The following is a 22,992-nucleotide window of genomic DNA, read 5'->3' as shown; positions in this document are numbered from 1 at the left end:
TCCTAAGCATCCCAGAAACGACACAGAAAGTCATAAAGTCAAAGATAACTTTTAAAAACACTAGTATAGGCTCATGAGGCCTTGATGGTAAAAAAAACTACATTTCCGCGAAAATGACATCACTTCCTGTTTCGGGTAGGTCATGGCGGACATGCGATAGTTCGCGCTGATGCAGTAGGAAGTGTTAAGAACAGCTGATCGGATCAGCAAAGCATGTTTCTGGAATATTATGTTTTTGTTGCTGCAAGTGCTTTTTATGCAGTTTTTGCAAAGCTATATGTGGAAGGAAACTGTGACCGAGGACAAGCTGATGGCATAAGATGTAAGTACAACTCCTCCGGTTTCATGTGCAAAAAAAAATATTGCGCTAGCTCACGTGGTTGCAGTGCTACCGGGATTTAAAAATAGTTACGCAAAACGGAGCGTGTCCGCTCTGACCGGTTTTAAAGGGTTAAGCCCCAAGATCAAAAATGACAAACATGCCTTTGTGACTCAAATATCAAATCTAAGGTCAGATTTAGTGTCCAGCAGTAGGACAAAAGTTCTAACTGGCCAAAAACAGTGACAAAGTTAGAAAAATCGACATGAAAAAAACCTGACATGATGCGTCTCAAGGGGGTCTTTGCTCTAATTACAGTTTAAAATAGAAAGGCACTGAAGGAGAGCGCATCCTCTGCAGAGGCCACTGAAAGTGATCTACGTCCACACCAATTCTCTTTGTCCATCCACCTTCTCCACGCCTGGTTTCATTACATGAGCCTCAGCAGTTTTAACATAAAAACAGAGACGCTTCGCTGAAAACAAACAGCTCTGTCGTGTCCTGATCTGTTGCCCGAACAAGCATCGCTTTGACCTCATAAGCACAGCTCAAAAAGTCAAAACGCTTTTCACATTGACTGATTCTGTCCAAAGTCAGCGCTCAGTACAAATGCAGCACTCTGGTCAGAGCAGGTTTCAACTGGAATCCAGTCAAAGTAATGAGGGGTGATCACATTTACAGGAATGGGCCTGTAAAAATCACCCGTACCCATTTTATTTGGTCACACATCCCCTTTTAGTTCGTTTCTCTGGGCATGTCTAGACAGCTGCTATTTTTAAGATCACCAGACGTCACATCCTGATCACTTGAAGAGTCCACAGTTTCTACGCCTGTAGGCAGTGGGTCAGGAGAGAGTGAAACCAGGACGATGCTTCTCTTCTTTTCCTTGACATTCAAGGGGTTGTGCACCATGAGTTCGTCCCTCAGGGTTAGACTGTCAAAGTGCAGTAGCATCAAAACTATCTGAACTGTGCTGCATGCCAGCGTGTGGCAGCACACAGCACACAATCTTCCCAGGCCACCTGGACCACTCAGAGTTTCTTAAAAGCAAAGTTGAACAATAACCACTGTGAGACGCTTCAGGACATCCAGCACTGACGGCAGACGAATGGCAATAATCCTGGGAAATTGGGAATAATCGGTTAATGCCCACGTTTCAATCTCAGAAGAAAAACAACGCGCTTTAATATTTTGGACCATTTTGTTCAGGGACATCCTCGCCTTTACAGACACACACAGAGGAGGACATGAAGAAGTCAGCAGGTAAATGGACTGGACAAAGATTACAGATGCAAAAATATAAGAACTGCCAACTGAATCATGAACATAGATCGACCTTGACTGCAACAGAGCTTGGCATAGTGAACTAACTGTGTCCAGGAAGATGCCTCAAGACATAAGGACAAACAGAAGACAATGGATGGATGGATGAAGCTGTATAATAGCAGAAAAACATGGCTGTGGATCAATGGGTCACATAAAACAGGAACTACATAAGCTGCTGTGGATTGCAAAGCAGCCTGCAGATACCAAAACAGACGAATCAGATGTGGAGGAGGTCGTCAGCTCTGTCATGTCAAGTGGTTTGGCAGTAAGATCAGCTGTAGTCAGCTACAGTAGCCGATCTACCTGGACCACCTGGATGTTTTTGACATTAAGCTCAATTTTAAAGAACCAAAGACCGAAATCCACCAATTTACTCAAAATTGTACAAAAGCAGAAAAACATGACTGACAACAGCAGTGATAAATAATCTGTATTATTCTAGAAAAGTTGGAATATTCCTGCATTCATAAATATATATAATGACCTCATACTGTATTTATCAGCACAGTCGACCGCTCTGCACTTTCTCAGCTCTGACGTAACCAGCCGGCACACTCACTCCGCACGAGCGAGCAGTGCTTATTTTGGAGCTGCAGTTTGACTCGAGGGGGGTCCGAGCGGCTCACGAGGAGATATGTTGTGGGAGCATCAGCTGACCCAGTGACTTACAAACCTCTGCTGTCCTTCAGGCTTTTTATTTAGCTCACATCAACCGGACACGCCGACGTTTCACAGTCAAGCAACACATTCATAAACGACTCTGAACACATGCGATCCAAACTATGTGCTCAGAGTTTTGCAGTTTATACTTCTGTCTCATTTTTTTCTTACTTTGACCTCACTTTGATCTCCAGCATGCCACACGTGTTTGTTTACATCGATTCTCAAGCTCAGAATGATTCTTTACCGTGATGTAGTGCAGTTTTACTACACTATAAAACTGAACCCTGATTAGGGATGGGTACCGGTATCCGGTGCCATGATGGCACCGGTTCTGACATAAACGGTAGTAACCAGACCGAAAAGCAGCGCACATTTCGGTGCTTTTTTTTTTCCTGAGCTGTGATACAATTTAGATTCTAGCCAATCATTTTACGTTTCCGAGGATAGTAGGCGGGCCCAGGTACGTACGTTCTTTTAGAGCAGAACTACAGATTAAAAATACTCAAGGCGAAGCGGTCAAAAGTCTGGCTGTACTTCACAGCAAAAGATGCAAACTCAGCAGCTGCAACAAGTGCTTTAAGGTGATACTGTGATACTGTCAAAGGAGGTAACACCTCGAATCTGATGAAACACCTGGCGACGCATAGCGTTTTTTTTTTTAAAGCCGAGAAATGCGCCGTATTTGATAGCTTGCTGCGAGACCTCACATCTACTGCAGGTGTGGTGCCTGTTATCGGACCCGGAGTTAGCAACATCCCCCATGAACCCAAAGAGGAGAGTCCTGGCCCCTAGCCCTGCCAGTGTAGCAGAAATGATGAGGATGATGATGCAGCAGCAGCCGTTCTTCTCTGCGTGAGTAGCTTAATGTTGTTCGTGTGTAATTTACGTTGAGTAGGCTAACCACGTTATTACATTAATGCATGTAAGGTGAACTAGCAAACACCATCATAGCTACATGCGGCTGTCTTCTTGTTTGATGGCAGATACTCCCTTCACCCTGGCCAAAAAGGCTAAAATGACCAAAGAAAAAGTGGAAAACAGTTAAACATGAGAGGTTTTTGGACAAAGTTTGTGTTTTTTCCATTGTTTAAGCTGCTTCCAGCCAAGAGTGATACCATATATGCCCCATAGCTGCAGAAAAGGCTAACATTGTTATCTTTTTACAAAAAAACAGCTAAACATGAGAGGTTTTTGGACCAATTTTGTGTTCTCCATTCTTTAAGCACCGGCACCGTTTCAAAAGTACCGGTTTGGCACTGGTATCGGATAAAACCTAAACGATACCCATCCCTAACCCTGATGCAGTAAAACTGAAAGGAATTGTGACACAGACATGACAAACAATTACACCACACTGTAGGTAGAAACCACAGTTCAGTTACATGTTTTAAGTACGTAATAATATAAGCAGCCATTACAGCTTGAAAAATGTCGTTGATACACAACAAAGGTAACCGAAGACGAAAGTCGATGAGCGTTCCAGCTCCTTCTCCCACAAAGCAAAAAGCAGCTAAAATGAGCAAAAACAATCCACATAAAGGATTTTAGGTCATGTTTGACCCATCCTATCGTTACATCCCCTCTGTTTGTGTTCTCATTTACTGTCCGTCAGCTGGGAGCCTGCCACCGTGTCTGACTAGACTATAAATAGTAGAAAGCACTGATGGCGGCGTCATGGATTTCCAATGACCTCAGTTTGACCAATTAAAGTTACACACAGGGGATAATTATGTATTTTATTGGTGGGGAAGAAACGATGGGCCCGGTAATGACATGTGGCAGCTTTATAAGCCTCCGCGGCGCCTTCATACGTCAACGGGACGACAGAACCGACAGCAGCTTGTCTACAGCTCCTGTTTCAGCCGTCTGTTAGAAGAGCGCACACATGCAAAGTTAATAATGCGTACTGTAACTGAGTCACACACTGCTCTCCAACTGTTTGTACTAGTCAAAGACCAAGCCATTGCACGTCCTTCCTATTCATGAACTAAAGAGAAAACAGAGAAAGGGACCGAGTGGGTGTAAGCAAGAAAAACGTGTCCGGTCTGAATATCAGAAATATTCAGTCCCAGTGAAGGCCACACGCAGAAATGAGAATCTACTCTATTGACATGCTTTAGAGGTATTTTTGTCAGATCCTTTTTTGATATATATTTCTACTTCTCTACATAGTTTTATGCATTTATATTTCAAGCAAGTCATCAGACAAATATGTCCGTCTAAGGGCAACATAACATCATAGATGCAGAAGCAGCGTTGACGGGGGATGGAGGAGATGGAAAGATACCTCCTCCATCCCGACCTCCTCTCTAAAAGATTGTTGCAGTGCTACATACAACATGTTATTTCCACTCCTGCCTTTAGATGACAACAATCAATATTTGCAGTTCAAACTCCATCTTTAAGATCCCACAACAGCCAAATAAACAGAAGCAGTGACAGCGAATATAACATCTCTGCCTGATCTATCCAGGACTCCAATATATTTTGAGCACGGACCGAATCATTTCTCAGAGCGTGAAATGTGAAATATAAAGACTGAATCTTCCTTCGGCTTATTCTCGTCTGGGGCAAAAGTGTTTTTGTGTTAATGACAAAATAAACTTGAAGCGAAAAAAGAAAATATACTGGAAGAAGTGAAATTCAGGTGAAAATCTTCACACGGTTATTAGAAATTAGACAATTGCACCGAAGCTCAAAGACAAAGATTAAGAAACACGGGAGTAAAACAATAAGAGACACGAAGCGCAGTTCAGTCTAACGCACCGACGTTCAGAACCTTTGAGAATAACAGAAATCTTTCAGGAGCTGAAAGAGCTGACTGCGTCTGCCGAGGCAGCCGATGCCAAGGTGTTTGATTATCCCCGTCGCCTTGAGCGGCCTCGTCGAGCAGCTGTGGAGATAAACGGAGTAATTGACAAATCGCGGGTGCTCTCTCTCTGACACTGCTCCCGACTACTTTTTAGTGTTGTCGCCACGGTGGACCGAGCTGCTGAGAAAGCTCGAGTTTCATTCAGATTTTCCTGTTTTTCCTGCCGTGTCTGTCTCAAGAGGGCATGACCTGGAAGCACGAAGGGCTCTTTGAACTGTGTTGAGTAAAAGAAGAGTTAGAAGAAGCAGCTAATGAAGCTGCAATTCAAACTCAGGCATAACTGCACACCAACAGCAGCACTGATCATTTCAGTTTGTCACCTCCTGCAGAAATATTAATGAAGTTATCTGATAAAAAGTCAGTGAGGTTTGTGCTTAGTTTTTGATGAGTGAAACTACGTATTCGAGCAGCACTCCACCAAAAGCAATCACAACAGCAGCTGTAGCGCTGTGTCGAGCCTTCGTGTCTTTATATTCTGTTTCCAAGGAGCCAGACATTCCCGTCATTTTTAAAGTAGCCACTTTTGCAAAAACACATAATCTGTTCCCATTTCTTTATGGAAAGAACAATAAATATCATCAATGAATATTTGACATGCAGCTTTCCTAATTGGGCTCAGAAAAGAAGATCAGACACCAACTCGGGAGGAATAGAAAGACAAACGCAACAACATTGTCATCCCCTATGTAACCGGTGTATCGGAAAAACGGCATCCCAGTATACTTCAGACCCAGCAACACAGTCAGACAGAAACTGGTTCATACCAAAAACAAAACCCCTACACACAAGCTAACAACATACTGTACGCTGTGCAGTGTAGTGAGGAATGCCCAGACCTCTACATCGGAGAGACCAAACAGCCACTTCACAAGCGCATGGCACAACACAGAAGAGCCACCTCCACAGGACAAGACTCAGCTGTCCATCTGCATCTAAAGGTCAAAGGTCGCTCTTTCGAGGACGCCAATGTTCACATTTTGGACAGAGAGGACAGATGGTTTGAAAGAGGAGTGAAAGAAGCATCTATGTCCACTGTGAGCGACCATCTTTGAACAGAGGCGGTGGTTTACGACACCAACTCTCTGCCATCTATAATCCAGTTTTGAGATCCTTCCCAGACGCCTTAACGCCCACTCACATCCTGGGCCATCTGACCTCAGGAAATCACATGATAGGGTGGGGTGGACCTACACCCGTCTTCACACCTTGGCTCGTGTGATTAGGTAGAAGATCATTGGGAGGTCCATTGTCCCTCTTGGGGGAAACTCCCACAGGGCTTAAATCTGGGACTCTCCACCATTTGACCCTAGAACTGAAGAAGCTTCTCAGATGAGAGGTGAAACATCTTCAAGCAACTTAAACAAGTCCAGACGCTTTTCTTTGCAAGCTCCTTAGACTACAATGACCTGGATGACTGAGAACCTTCACAGACATCAAAACTAACAGTTTGACAGGCACTAAACAGAACGTTTGCACCAAAATAAGGACTCTCCAAGAGCATGAGCTCAGCACAAACTCAGCATATCTAAGCACAGTGTGCAGTGTGTCCTTAACTGGTGTATTATATTAGATAATTAATTATTTTTTAGTTTTTGGGACGTCTGCATGCATCATGCATCGTCATTCTCCTCCCTGAAATTTTTAAGCAAATGCAAAAAAACTGGCAGATGTAGCCAATATGATAGAAATCAAAAATAATATGCAAACACTCCTTTTTTTAATGGAATTTTATGGCAATTATTTCATGATTCAGGCTTTAAATTGTTTAAAAAAAAGCTGCCAAACTTGACAAGTGGACGAATTCAAATCAGTTTATTACAGCAACAAATCACATCAACAGTTTCCCCAAGGTGCTTTATATTGTAAGGTAAAGAGCCTACAATGATTCAGAGAAAACAGTACAGTATCTGGCAATCATCTCCTCATGAAACGGTAATGAATCCAACCAAGACCTGAGAGATGGATCTGATCCTTCAGTTTGTCCATCTACTGTTCACTGAAGCTTCATCAGAAATGGCCTCAGTCACGGGTGGCTGTCAACACGACATTTTCAGGAAGGGAAACGGGGAGAAAAAGTTCATGCATCTAAGAAAGCACCCGACTGACAACGATCCCAAACACGCTGCCAATGCAGTGAAAGCAAACCTGGACCGAAAAACACCCAGCGCCTGATCCTCAACGTTACTGAAGCAGAGTGGGATCATCCTGACAGACAACAAAAAGGGAGAAACATCCAAGGAAGAGCTTTGAATGTCCTTCAAAAAGCCTGGAGAACGATTCCTGAAGACTACTTATAGAAATCCAGAGAAGCTGCCACACATACGGTCAGACCAAATATTAACTTTCAAACTTATTACAATTATACAAACTCTTTTTTTTTTTTTGCCTTGTTTCCATCCATTTCTCATTTAGCAGCATATAAAGAAATGATTTGAGACTTTTGTCCAGTTTTGTACCTTTGAGGCTTGGAAATGCATCAACAACCAGTCCAGAAGCCAACGGGTGAAGTCAAGCTGGCTACATCCATCTTTTAAATACAGTCTGGTTATGCCACCAAATGTGAGACAAGTGACTTTGAAATAAATATTGCAATAAAAGCTACACCTTTCTATTAAACAACTCGCAGCGCTACCTGTCCTTCCTCTCTTCTGTGCCGTCCGTCACCTGCCTCCATCCGTGCCTCCCTCCGTCAAGAGGAGCACTTTGCCGAGACCGGTGACAGTAATAAAGTCTGACTCAGTGAGGCTGGAAAGGATGTAAATGAATGTAGATGAGGATGAAGAGTAATTGCTCACACAGAGTGCGGTGAAAGGTGTGTGTCAGAGAGAGTGAACCCTTTGGAGCTCTTAACTGGAAATGGGTGGCCCAGTCAAAGAGGAGAGACCTCAAATATCTGTTTCTCTATTAATGTTGCTGAATGGATGGAGGAGATGGGTGAATGATGGCAGATGCAAAAATAATGGGGAATGATGTCACAGAGGAAGCAGCAGAGAGAAAGAGAAAGTTTTTAAGTAACAGGAAGGGAAGGAAGAAATTAAAGAAGGCGGTTATTATCTCACTAAATATTAAATTTTTTGTATTACTGTTCATCTCATTCAGGAAAACTTAACTCATTCTGTTGGATAACTGTGGAAAACTGATGTAGACACGCCAAAAAAAGTCTATAAAATGGTGCACACAACACCTACAAAAACTTCTGTATGACAGACTACCTGACTTCAGTTGGGCGAGTCTCCTTCTCAAAGCGTACCAATGCTTTGGCGTTTTCAGTGCATCCCTGGAAAGGTCTGCTTTGACCACATATTCACTGCACTTTGAGATTTTACCACAGACATCAAACAAACATCAACTTCTGTAACCTGACTTTCATAACAAGGCGCCTTCGTTAATGATTTAGACCAGCGGTCCCCGGGCCTCGGACCGGTACCGGTCCATGAGTCGTTTGGTACCGGGCCGCGAGAGTTGAGGCTCAGGTGTGAAATGTATAGTTTTCAGGGTTTTTATTGGTTTTCAGTGTTATTTTGTTATTGTTTTTATCGTTAACTCGGTTTTCCTGGGCCTTTTCACGTGTGTTATGAATAAATCTTCTTTTTTTCGGTACCGGTACTAGTTTTATTTTGTTGTATTTATCCGCGACACCTTAAAGGCCGGTCCGTGAAAATATTGTAGGGTATAAACCGGTCTGTGGCGCAAAAAAGGTTGGGGACCGTTGATTTAGACCACATTACAGTTTTCCGTGGAAGGCTCCACCATGCCCATTCCTGATCAACACCTCTGGATCTCTTAGCGATTGTATTACATGCTAATTTATCCTCCCCTTGCAACAAATTCCTGAAAAGCCAAGAATCTTTTGCCCACATAAACACAATATTCACTCAGCATGGCCCTAGAGTCTAGATCAGGGATCTCGAACTCCAGGCCTCGAGGGCCGGTGTCCTGCAGGTTTTAGATGTGTCCTTGAACCAACATACCTGATTTAAATGGCTAAATGATCTCCTCAACATGTCTTGAAGTTCTCCAGAGGCCTAAAACCTGCAGGACACCGGCCCTCGAGGCCTGGAGTTCGAGACCTCTGGTCTAGATGGTTCATACAACTCTATCCTTCAAACCTATAATGTCTAAGCCAGCTGTCCCCAACCCCCGGGCCTCGGACCGGTACCGGTCTGTGATTCGTTTGGTACCGGGCCGCGAGAGTTGAGGCTCAGGTGTGAAATGTATAGTTTTCAGGAGTTTTATCGGTTTTCAGCGTTATTTTGTTATCGTTTTAATCGTTAACTCGGTTTTCCTGGGTCTTTTCACGTGTGTTATGAATAAATCTTCTTTTTTTCGGTACAGGTACTAGTTTTATTTTGTTGTATTTATCCGCGACACCTTAAAGGCCGGTCCGTGAAAATATTGTCGGGCATAAACCGGTCCGTGGCGCAAAAAAGGTTGGGCCTCAAACCCTAAAACCCACACCCCCATCAGATTTGATGAAGAGAGTGAATGCAGTTAAATGTATGTTCTGGAAAACCATCCTCGGCTCCAGGGGAAAAGCACGACCTCGCAGGTTTCATTCACTGTCACCATAAATCAAAATCCCATTTTTGCAGCTCTAAAAACACAGTTTCACCCTCAGCTCATTAACGACCCTCAGGCGGGGCATCCATGTCAAACAGAGTCTCTGTTTAAGTCAAAGCTCCAGTCTTGTGACGTGACCTTATGAGAAAGGGCCGTCAACATTAAGCTTAAATCTGCCGCTTCCTGCAGGCAGACTCTGGGATGATCCTCTCTGTTGGAGCGTTAATTGTATGCAGATGCTTTGTTTATGCTTGTATTCATGATGTTGTCTGTGAGCTAATTTTGTCGTCACTATCCTCCGTTACACCCCTCTGCTCTCACAGGAAATCATTCGTCGCAGCGGCGTCACTCGCAGGCCGACTGGCCGCGGCAGTCAGAACAACTCTGTCACTTCTTATCTCCCGTCATAAGCACAAAACTCATTTGTCTAAAGCACTAACATGTCAGCCTGTTTCCCCCCCAGAGTCCTGTTGGCGAATATGAGCTCCCCAACACATCGCTCTCTTACCTAGCTTGAATTTCTCTCTCTGGAAAGAAAAAAACAATCCTCCTCATCCTTTTTGCTTGTTCTTTTTAGTTGTCATCTTACTCCTGGCATACACGACTACAAACCAGCAGAGATCTGAGCCTTGCTCTTCTCGCTATCGACTGCTTATGATGCTAATATAAGCATTACATTACTCTGCTTTGCATTTACTGTATGTCAGTTTGACACATTACATCAGCTCGGATACAAACGCATGTGTGCGTCTCAGTGTGTTTCTCTCTGTGTGTGAAAGAAAGTAGTATATCTTAGCTAAAGCGGTTACTACTAAGATAACCCCTAAAAAGGCCACAATAAAAGTCCTTAGACTCTCAAGTTAAAGCTTTTGACCCTCCCAAAAGTGAGTCCACCACCAAACAGCAGTTTTAACTCCTTATTAGCAACATCGCAACAAGAGCCGCACCTATAAAACAAAAGGCCACGCACTCACTCACATCAGCCTTTTTCCCACTTTAGATCCTAACCGAGTATTCAAGGCTTTTGAAGGCGGCCACTCACCCATCACTCTGAGCCGGTCTGCGCCCACCACCACCTCCTGCTCATCGGCGGAGAACAGGAGCTTCCCAGAGGTGGATTTCACTTCAAACATCTTGCCTCGTGCTTTAAATCCACTGGATCCTGAACCGAAGGGGAAGAGAAGAGAGAGGAGACATCAAAGAGGAGGGACTGGAGCTGATTTCTTACCGAATTACCCGAGAACATGAAAACTTTAAAAAAAAAAAAAGCACCCTGGTGGAAGATGTAGGACTTATGACCAAACCTGCAATATTGATTTTGTTTTGATTCATGAGACTGCTGAGAAAATGTCCAACGAACCAATCCGGTCTTTAAGTCTGACGTCATTAGCTGTGCCTGGGCCCAAACTCAAAGTCAAACGAACACCGCGGCATCACTGAGAGTTAAAAACTGTCTAAATTCTTTCATCTTTAATAAAATGTTACATCTCTACCAGGTGTATCATCTAAGTTTAACATCCAGGCATCCATGAAAACAGAATTTATTACATTTAACAGAGTTAGAAGTTAGCAGGAAGTTAGCTTGCTAGCTTCCATCTAAACATGACATAGCATGTTCTGACGGAGAGATTTCTGAAGAAATTAAGACGTACAGCTCTGCTGTCACTTCCAACATAAATGAAGACAGAAAATTAAACAGCAGTGGCTTTTGTTGGTTTACTGAAGTTGGGCTAGCTGGTATATAACGATGTGCTACATGATCGCTAGCAACACAGCTATGTTAGCATAGCATAAACAGTGAAGCTGGAGGATGAACGCTAACTTTTCGATAGTTAGGGACAAATGCAATCGCATGGCTTTATGGCTTACTTGTATTTTTAAAGAAAGCAATACTGGTAAACACACCACACTTTTTTTATGCTCAGTTGCAGCATCCAGATGAAATACATAATCATGCTACACGATTCTCAACTTCGATTCATAATTTTAAAAATCACCTAAAAGCCTATTTAAGCAGTTTTTAATTTATTTGTAAAAATTGTAAGAGGGTAATGTCACTTGTAATGGAAATTGTGTATTTTGTTTGAGTGGGTTTTTTTTTATAATTTTTAATATTTACATGTTTACATTTTCAGAATTGTAAAACCTTATTGTGGATGTAAGAGCCAAATTATGTGGACATTTTGCATCCAACTCATTGTGTAACATTTTATTTGGTGGTATTCGATGGTTTGGGCCCCAGGAAGACTAGCAACCACTGTTGTGGAAGCTAATGGGGTTCCTTATAAATAAACAAATAAACAAGCATGGCAGGATGCTGTAAACGGACCAAACTTCAGTCAGGAGAACAACTGAGATCATACGAGGTTAGTCATTTATATACTGCTGCTGGGCCGTAGTTACATCGTAAGGTTTTAAAAACAGCTTTAAAATGAACAGTGATAATAAAAACCGAGAGAGGCCGACAGTGATCACTGACTGTTTTTAGGGGCTTATTGAGATTAAATAGAACAAGATACAAAGCATTAATATGTGTTAAGAACATACATACATACATAATATATGTTAAGAACACAACAGCCTTAATAAACACAGTCATTTTTTTATCACTTAAAGACCGGATTAACTGTGTGTTGTGATCAAATGTAACCAGAGTCAAAGGAGGGATAGACATCCCCTTTGCTAAAGAGGCCACAGGTGTGATGTCATATTTAATCGCAGTGCCTTGTGATATTGTTGTTTGGTCACCAACGCCTAATCCCATTAGTGGAATTGCAGATCATTAATTCATATTAAGCAGACGAGTAAATGCCAATGTGAAGTGGCTTTGAAGGACAGGAAGAATGAAAATAAGGCAACAGTCACATAACAACTAAATGTCACTGTCTTTTCCTTTTATTTGGAATTTTGTTGCTATTCGTAGTTTATAAATTAGAAACAGAAACAGTTCTGATCCAATTAGAAATTAGAATTCCAACCATCCAGATGTGACCTGTTGGTGGAAGCGATCCTCTCTGCAACATGGTTGAGCAAACCAGACACATTTCACTGAACGTGTGCCGGAAAGATCCTCATGCGCCAGCTGACAAAACTCTGACTGGTGTCACAACAAACAAGAAAATGTAGACAACTCCACCCAATCCCAAATTGCTTTGTCTCACGCGGTGGTAGAAGACACCCAACGCAGAGGCTGACTGATTGACACGCGCACAATTGATTCTGTCACTCTCCATCTGGGGTGTGGAGTTCCTCCCCGTACACCGACGCCGCTTAGTCATCAACGCATCCGAGCAGACTTCATTTTCCTCCTCTTCAGACTCGGGAGGCAAATGTCAGCTTGCTTTTTAATGTGAGAGAGACGCCTCCCGAGCATGTTTACGCCGAGTGATTTCAGTTCACCAAAAACTGTCAACTCGATCAGCGTGACAGGTGGCGAATGAAGAGATGTAAAGAAGAAAGCACAATCACAGAGTAATGGAGGCGAAACTGAGACCTCTGCTGGCATACTTAAAAGGATCAGAGGAGAAATAAAATCACGACGTGTAAATGCTTAATTATAAATAAGGCGATGACTTCTGATAGCAGGAGCTGCTGCTTCAAACATGAGTCGGGATTAGAAACGGTTCTCAGAAAGAAATTTGGGAGTTGCAAAATATTTCACATGCTGTAGAAGAACATATGCTAAACAAATGTTCCCGTCACATTCTTCAATCTTTGCAATATGGAATGATTTTAGCTTATCAGAAAAAATTCACTGTGATCAAACTCATTGACTTTGAAATATCTCCTGTGAATATTTTAAAAGCTATTAGAAGTTATTTGTTGGGTAATGGAGCTTACACTAAAGCCTGTAGTATGAAGCAGGATTAGGTTGCAGTCATATGGGCCTAAAGACCTCCAGTTGGTGACCCCCAGGCAACTTCCAGTTGCTAGGGAAAAAGGTCTACTCCCTGACTGACTGGTGATTGGTTGCTGAAGGTTGCACAGATTGAACCAGAAACCTCCTCCTGATTGTTTTGGTCGTTACCAGACTGCTGTGGCTGCAGTTTGGATGGAAGATGCCGAATTGTCTGCAAACAATTTTGCTTTATACGTCAACGGTCTCCATTTACAGTTTGTATTGGCCTTTTTAAAGTTTCACTTAGTGAGTCGTTATTAATAGCAGACGAGCTAGCGTCTTTATTGCAACCAATGTGAGACTGTGGCAATCTAAACCTGACCAAAGCAGTCAAAAAGAGGTATCTGGTTGTTATCTGGTTTCACTTTCACTGACATGAGCAGAGTATGTCAAACTTGTCCTTGTGATGGGCTGACGACCTGTCCAGCATATAGCACACCTAACCCTATCATGGCCCAGATGGACTCCAACCTGAATTGGATAGCAATAGAGAAATTGAATGGACGGAGGTTTTGAAAGATTTCGTCCAATTCTTAAATGAGCCTCATTGCGTGGCTGCTATCTTCGCCATATCTCTCTTCTAAGACAAGTTTTAATCCCAAACAGCTTTCTGGCAAAATGAAGGTCAAGTAATAGAAGACAAAAAGGCGTCACCAGTTCCTGTAACATAGTTCATGAATAAACCTGAGGGGAAGAATCAAAGGAACTCAGGTCTACTCCAGTTTAACGGCTGCCTGTGAATCTTTGCAAATTCTAATGAAAACAATGAAAATCAGCGTTTCTCCGGCCGAGTCTTACCTGTGACGAGCTGTGTGAGCAGCTTGTTGTTGCTGTTGACGATATTGACGGACACATTTCTGGATGACTGCAGGAACAGTGGGCGGCCCTGCGGAGAGATCGACCAGGTAACTCATTTAAAGCAAGGTGCAACTGTCATCAAGCTGCTAATGCTTATTTAATCATGTGAAGTTTTTATCGATGAGGACAAGTGACCCGAACCCTGTTTAAAAAACTAGTTTTATCTGTTTCAGTTAGTCTCTTTATTTTTCATCCTCTGATTGTTGAGACTCTGGGATATTTTTCAAAAGCCAAACATCTTACATTTTAATATTTTTAGGCGTCCAAATTTACGATTAAGGTTACTTATCACTGACAGCAACTTAGACTAAGGTATAAACACGATAAAATAAAAGGAGTACAAAAAATGAACGGGCCACAACCACTGCTTCATCTTCAACCTTTCATAAGATTTACTTTGCTTCTTCCCATCACCTAATTATCTTGAATTTTTTGGGCGTTCAGCAAAGAAATTGGGTGCAGTCGATTTACAACTCAATACAAAATAAGAGCTTCGGAGCACATCGTGATTGCACGCGAATCCAGATTACCTTCTCTTCATAATAGTTGAAAATTTTAAATGATTAAAATCCAATATCTAATGTTGATGGTACAATTTTATACTGTACTGTGATATAAGAATCCAATATCTAAGGATGATGTTACAACTGAACCACTAACCAGCATTTAGCTGAAAGCACTCCCACTGCATGGCCATTGACTCTCTCATGCTTGCATTGCGTTTGATTTTGTTGCCTTATGTCTTTGCTGTGCTGGTCTAATACGGCCTCAGTCAGCTGCTAGATAATGAAAGTACAAATGCATCCACACACACATAGAAATGGCCACAAAGGTGTGACTTCAGACACACACACACGCCGCCATAACTGTCCGCACTCAGCCTCCTGCTCCGTTTGATAACTTCCATTTCCCAGAGTGCCCTGCATTAATCTGTAATGCTGATCACGTTGGACACTCTGCTCTTTCTGTGCCCGACTAATCTTCATGCCTCAGTCAACTTCTTAATTAGAGATAACGGCCTGACCATTGTGCTGCGCTCGTAGCCGAGGAGGGGATATGCCTCGTGTGTATATTACAGATAACATTATGGCTCTTGCCAAACTTATTGAAGTTCCCACAGTAAATACATCCAATATATGATACACAAGTAGGAACTTATTACAATAACAATGAGGTGTGCACTGAATGTAAAACTCATAAGTTGGAGAACAGTTCGTGTTGCATTAACTGTGGACTTGTTTCTGAATGTCAGTTTGACAAATAGTGCTCAGGTGTGTGTGTAAAGTACTTTTAAGTAGTTTTAAAACAGTGTCCTGAGGTAAACAGACGGTACTTCTATACTGCTTTTCTACCCAAATTGAGCACTCAGAGAGTTTTTGTACTACAAGCCTCATGCTTCCACTGCTTTGCCTAACATTCACACTAGAGGTGGGAATCACCATACATCCCACGATACGATATTATCACAATACTTAACGCACGATACAATATTTTTTTTTAAAATATTTTGCGATATTCAGATTCTGTACATAAAGGTAAACTTTATCAATATTCATTTTATCTAATAACAAAGTCTCACACTCAGTCTTTCTCTCATTTCAGTTTGATTGTTGACAAACTGAACGGTTTGTATTACAGTCTAGTCCAACTTAACTGAATCAACCATCTGGTACAATTATAGCTATTCTGAACTATGCAGTTTATAAAAACTATGCAGCCCCTTCAGCAACTGAAGAATTTGAAAGTAAATTAAAACAAAATATAATTTTACATTAAATAAAAAAGTTTTAAACTTAATTAAAATAAAACATGTCTTAAATTAAAATAAGTAAACTGTCATGTTTATTGCTGCCATAAAAAAGTTAAACACATTTGGACAGTGAAGGAATGTCAGGATTCTTGCTCAGAAAAAGGATCAACATGCTCTGAAGTCAGAGCACAAAAACCTTTTTTGTAACAAAATATCGATTTCTGCTGTCCCTGTATCCATACATTATTAGCAAACAAAATATCACCATACTACACAGTATCCATTTTTTCCCCCACCCCTAATTCACACACAAACGCACCTTCTGATGGATGAATCACGGCCAACTTGGGGTTCAGTATTTTGCCCGAGGATCCTTCGACATGCAGTCGGAGGAAGCCACAGATCAGACCACCGATGTTCCAATTAGTGGATGACCCACTATGAACCACAGCTGCCCCAAGGGGCCATGGCAGTAAGGTTAGATGTCTTTATTTTTAACAGTGCATATTAGTCGAAAGAAAGAGATAATTCACTCCAAAGAAGATAAAGTATCTGCAATTCAAAGTGTCGCCTCAAAAAAGGGAATTTATTGACTATTTCCAGTGTTTTCTAGTAGTTGCTAAAGATTTTTGGTTAGAAGCAGATACCAGTGCAAAAACACTCAGAGCCCAGGTTTATAAGTGTTTCTGAGTCAGAAAGATACTAGAAGCTATCTGACTGGGATGCACTTAAACATCCTTAAAACTGCAGTGAGTTTCTTTACTGACAGCTCAATGCAAAGAGGAGCGAAAGCCTACCCAGACACACAAGACGAATGGGAGGTGACCATGAGTTCCCAGACAAGCTGAAGTACTGGAAAAACCTCATAGCCTCCAGATGAACAGCTCTAAAGAGTGAGCAGAGACTCCCCAGCATGCTCAGGCACGATAGCAATCTTAACAGTGTTTACAGTGGGCTTCACTTAAATGCATTTTTAATAAAGAGCCACAATAATGACCAGAAATATAAGGAGGAGACGCGGCACTCTGTGGAGGAATTGTCCCCTGCTAAAGATCACAGCTGCCCTTTTTCTATTAGCTGATCATGTTGCACTGATGCAGCAGTAGCAACAAGCAGAGGGTCAAAGACAAGCTTGTCAAGAATTCTCTGGAAAATGCTGCCACCATTCCCGGAGCATCCCGCAGAGCTCCATGGGCTCTGACTGAAGCATCTGTGTTGCCTCCGTCCATAATGTGAATCCAGTTAGAGGCTTCATTGGATGACAATGTGGTTTTTAAACCTTATTTTGGGTCAATGTGTGCAAAGCTTTGAATGGGCTTTTATCAGATTTAACCTGCATTTCTATACACTCAATTGGAGTGCAGAGCTGCAGTAACCAATGAAATTGAATTTATGGCGCTCGTTTCTCATTTAAGTGCAGACTTCAAAATAACCATCTGTATTCTTTCCAAGATAACTGCTTAGATTTGCTTTTAGAAGGACTTTGACAGTGACAGAGACGGTGTCTTTGCAATGACGGGCTTTCAAAGCCTCTTTGCCTTAATAAAAACATTTTGTCTATAAATACTAGGGGTGCAACGATACACAAAATTCACGGTTCGGTTCGATACTTTGGTGTCACGGTTCGATATTTTTTCGATACAATAAAATGTTCATGCTTCTTTAATTTGTCATTTATTAAAATTATAAATATATATTTTAACTCAAACTTACAGTTTTTAAATTTAATGTTGCTGAAACAACAAAGTCATAAAAAAATAAATCTATCTGATGGAGAAATCACTCATCTTTGGAAAAGAGAGTTTATTACAGAGAAATGGCTCTTTCCAAAATAAAAGCTCTACTATACGCTTCTTCTGGGCTATATTCTCAGCAGCATATTAAACATATCAGGTCCCCATAAGGAGAATCATGTTCTAACGGCTGTCTAAATGACTCGGGTAAAGTTTGTAGCATGCGTGCTTGTTGTTTTTGTCTCCTTCCACTTGTCTTTGCACTAGGATGATGTCAGAGTAAATGTGCAGTCATATTCGTCATATTTGTGTTCCCACCAGTGCTGTCAGAGTTAATCTGAAATGACGTTAACGCCACAACACGGCAAATCTCTGTTAACGGGCTACCGCAGATCGCCCCGTGCCTGGGGCTGGACAGCGTCAAGACCTTAACGAGCTAACTGTGCTAACGCAGTAGTTCCCACCCATGTAATTGAGCATTGCGTGGCACATCCGACATACTGTTTTACTTTAGTCCATGACACGCTTACCTTCAGGGTCATATGTCACATGAAAACCAAAATAGTTCCAAAGGCCACATCTGAATGAGGGTGGGGGAGGTTCAATTTGCCATGTTGCAACGAGCTTAGCTTCTGTCTTGCTAGCTTGCGCTGCACTCAGTGGATCTGCGCTCGACAGTGCATCGTAGGCGGAGTAGTCGAGCGCAGATTCACTGAGCGCTCAACACAGACAGCATCGTCAGAAGAAAAGTTGATAAACTAAATTAAAAATTTTGTATTGTTCATACATATGTGTACCGAACCCAAAGCACCTTATTGAACGGTTCAATATCGATACGAGTATTGTTGCACCCCTAATAAATATACATGTTAAATTTATTTCAACAGCATTCTCATACGGAGATCATGCTACATGATGCATTTTGTGTTTCATCAGCCATACAGACAAGACTTGCTATGATAAGGTAAGGACAAATGCCAGACTACTCACTTGCCAATCACAGGCTTTTCCTGACAGGAAAGTTAAACAATGGCCCAAATAAAACCGTTAGCTTTTAAATCATTCCACTTTTAAATCTTTTTCAGGCCACTTTTAAAACAAATCTTCAAAGTAAAACAGGAAAACCAACCCAAGAGAACACTGAAAAAAAAAAAACACTAAACAAGAAGTCCAGGACATGGAAACACACAATACTAAGGAAGACTCACTACTAGAATACAGAAACACTGGAAACAAATACTCAACGTTCCAGGAAATAGACTAGCCCTGGTGCTTATTTCTCAGTCTTCCATGTCATGTAGTTTTTTTGGTCCCGCTTGTACAGAATCAGTTTAACTAAGCTTTGCCTGCAAATCTGCATCCAATTGTTTAATATCACTTTTGAGGAACTGAGAGAGAGTCCACGTTATATTATTCATACATTTCCTGAATATTAATGTTGTGTGGAAAGTAAAGCTGGAGATAGCAGTCATCCCTACTGCTATTATCAATGCAAATCTAGCGATTCCAATGTTTTGACTATATCACTGGCTCATATATTATTAATACTAAGCACTAGAGATATATTATAATATATCACTAATATAACTGCCAAGAGTATTTTTTGTTTTCAGCCTGTTTGCAGTTTGGATTTGATTTTCCAGCCCTGGAGGATGCTTTATGTTAGAGCGCTGGCTGAGGCTGGCTCCAAAAGCAAGTCGATCCCCACAGACTTCCACGTATAAATACACACTAAAAATGTTGCCGATCTGATATAAAAATGGGAACAGCCTCTATGGATAGTTTCCCTCTTTGTAAGAAATGTAAAGTGGCTGAAATTTTTATATTTTTTAACTTGTAGCTGGAGCTGCAAATTCCAGTCACTAAACTGAACCTCTGTCTGTGCTGCTGGAGCCTTTTGAACAGACTATGTTATATTAAAAATCTGTGCTTCAGTTTTGTAGATGCTTCTGTCACAGGCGACCTTCAGCAGTCACTGGGACGTCAGCGTCATGGTAACGGTCACTCTGAGTCTGTGGGCTCTCTACTTTTACTTATTTCCTGATGGATTCTTAGTTTTCTGTGTTTTTATCTTCTTCATGTTTTTTTTGGGTGCATTTAGTCTCAATATCTTATTTCCTGGTTATGTTAGCATTTATTTCTTCACTCAGCGTTTCTCGTCCTATCCTCTTGTCCCATCCATCCATCCATCCATCCTCTTCTGCTTATCCATTTCAGGGTTGCAGGCGGCTAATACAGGTCCGCTTGTGTCTATTCTTCAAATATTGATACTTGCTTGTAGTTTTACTTCCCTCGTTTTTCGCAACTTCGCAACAGCCTCAATAAACCGCTCGCCGTTCGTTGAATCCACCTGTTTTCCATGTCTGCATTTTGGGCCCACAACATCACACTCCACATGGTCTGTATAATCTGTATAATCATCATAGCAGAGACAGAGACAAGTAGCTGCAGCAACAAAAGGATTGCTCAGAGTTTGAGTGAGCAGCACGCTCAGCCTAGGCTGATTGTACTGGTCCTGTACTGGTGGAAGGAAACCCATCTCCAAACAATCAAGGACCAGCTTGGGCTGACTTCTGTAACATAACTGATTACAGTGTCATCTGCATATTGTTGCATTCTGGTTTCATTCCTATATAAAAGCAAGTTACTTACAAACTTAGTTACTAGGCTAAGTAACTTTATATAAATTTCTGTTTATGTAGAAAACAAAAAAATGTGCATTTTTCAACAGTTTAATTTCTCTATTTCTGCAAAAAACTGTATTTGCAGAGTATTTTCACACCCGTTCCCCATCTTCAAAGCAAACACTGTGAGCTCATTGCATAAGACTGCAGTGATTTTGGTCGTGGTCATTGCTCGGTGTTAGTGACTGTGACCAAAAAAGACCAGTGGGTGATTTTACAGTGGCTGCATCCAACCTTTTTACACAGCTTATGGCTTTTGGTCATCATTAGTTCATGAAACCTCAGTTTCTCTCAGAATTGTGACCCAGGCAGTTAATGGATGAGATCTCTCCAAATTTTTCACTGCTCACATCTTACTGTAGCTGTAATGACCTGCATCACTACTAAACTCACACAGAAGACATGCTGATGGATTTCTGGTGTGAATTCAGGTAGCAAGCTTGCAGATATAAATCAATCCAATAACTAATTCTTTATTAATTTATGCTTTTATGATTCTCCCATTAATCAGTCCTTCCCAACTTGGAGTTTTCCTGTCAAAGAAACTTAATGTAGCTCAGTGTGTGGAGCCAGACACACTCAAAAGTCCTCCAACAGTTCAGATATTTTAATCTGGACCAAAACACTGAGCTGTGATTTCCTTGGGTACATAGCAGCCACACTGATTTTAGATTGTGAATACTGACATAACTATTCAGGCATTTCTTATTACTTCTATGGCAGTACACAGTGGATGCCAGTACTAATCGGTGAGTTTAGCCAGCAGCAAATATTCTTGGTTAACAACGAGTCCTGAGCTGTAAAATCATCACCGTGTTCCAGCAGCAGGTAGCTTATCGCTCCATCTTCATGTAGGGCTTTCTTCCTCTGAGACGCCTCAGAGAGGCTACAGCAGGAGTCCTTCAGGGCTGTTTGTGTACACTACACGTGTTTAGTTCATTGCAGTGCGGTGCCTTTGATCCGCTCGGTCTCCCTCTTCTCTTTGTTACTAATGCAACAGACCATATTACTCCCAGCAGGACGCCTCTCACACAGAGAGGAATTGGGAGGGAAAAATAAAATAAGAAGGGAGAGAGGAGTCAGGCGAGAGACCAGAAGAGAGATGTGTGAATTACAGTTGGTTATAGAAATGTTTCTCGGTGGCAGAGCTGCTCCGAGGGTTGAATTAAACCTCGGGGAGATGAGCCAAAGAACCAATATGTCTGGAGTAAAACATTGGCTGATTTTGGAAATTTGGGTTGAATGAAAATAAATCCACAGTGTCGAGGCTCGCTTTGGAGAGCTCAAAGGTCATTTCAAGATGCAGGAGATGAGCAGTGACTGAATAGGTCTGGACGGTTGACTAATCTATGAGCCTAGTTGCTCAGTTATCGTTTTTAAAAGACACCATATATAAAAATATTCTAAAAATATCTGGTTTATGTCAGTTTTGTCCTTTTGATATTCAGGATCGGTTCTTGTCCTCCAACCAAACCATCACATTGGTTTTTAGTTCCTGAGACATCAAACTTTTCTTTGGTAAAGCTCAGATTTGAAAGCAGTTAACGTGGACGAGGTATAAACACCTTTGATTTGGAGGTCCTACACACCTTCTCCGTGCACTTGGTTAGAGGTCACTTATCTTTACATGCACATAACCACAAGTCATAAAAACAGGTTGACACAGAACCGATCCAACGCTTTCTGAGAGTTTCTGACAGTCCGCATTTAAAGGTTGATCAGGAACGAGCTCATAAGAGACACACATCATTATTAGTTGCCTTAACACAATAGTTGTGTTAATTAAATGTCAGTGACTGAGAGAAGCATGTGTGTCTGTCAGTGTGCATAGAAAGACATTTAGACATTTCACAGAGATACTTTAACTTACATTATTACATTATTGCTCTACAATAATCAGGCCCCATCTTATCTTAATGACCTTGTAGTACCATATCACCCTATTAGAGCACTTCGCTCTCGCTCTGCAGGCCTACTTGTTGTTCCTAGAGTATTTAAAAGTAGAATGGGAGGGAGAGCCTTCAGTTTTCAGGCCCCTCTTCTGTGGAACCAGCTTCCAGTTTGGATTCAGGAGACAGACACTATCTCTACTTTTAAGATTAGGCTTCAAACTTTCCTTTTTGCTAAAGCATATAGTTAGGGCTGGACCAGGTGACCCTGAATCCTCCCTTAGTTATGCTGCAATAGATGTAGGCTGCCGGGGGATTCCCATGATGCATTGAGTTTTTCCTTTCCAGTCACCTTCTCACTCGGTATGTATTAACAGACCTCTCTGTATTGAATCATATCTGTTATTAATCTCTGTCTCTCTTCCACAGCATGTCTTTAT

General features: G+C 41.7%; 1 protein-coding gene across 2 annotated transcripts in view; it reads right to left on the bottom strand.

Moving 5' to 3' along the window:
- The window catches only part of sgcd (sarcoglycan, delta (dystrophin-associated glycoprotein)), a 484,520-nt gene that overhangs the window by 85,461 nt on the left and 376,067 nt on the right, over nucleotides 1-22,992 (bottom strand). For both annotated transcript variants that reach the window (XM_006785143.3, XM_006785142.3), the window contains 2 exons: nucleotides 14,437-14,524; nucleotides 10,783-10,902 (listed from right to left, as the gene is read on the bottom strand). In XM_006785143.3, coding sequence (XP_006785206.1) covers nucleotides 10,783-10,902; nucleotides 14,437-14,524 — 208 coding nt within the window. The remainder of the gene's footprint in view (nucleotides 1-10,782; nucleotides 10,903-14,436; nucleotides 14,525-22,992) is intronic.

Source organism: Neolamprologus brichardi, chromosome 10 (genome assembly GCF_056152115.1).
Source record: "Neolamprologus brichardi isolate AB-2024 chromosome 10, ASM5615211v1, whole genome shotgun sequence".
NCBI classification, from domain to species: Eukaryota; Metazoa; Chordata; class Actinopteri; order Cichliformes; family Cichlidae; genus Neolamprologus; species Neolamprologus brichardi.
This window is presented reverse-complemented; position numbering and strand designations above follow the sequence as displayed.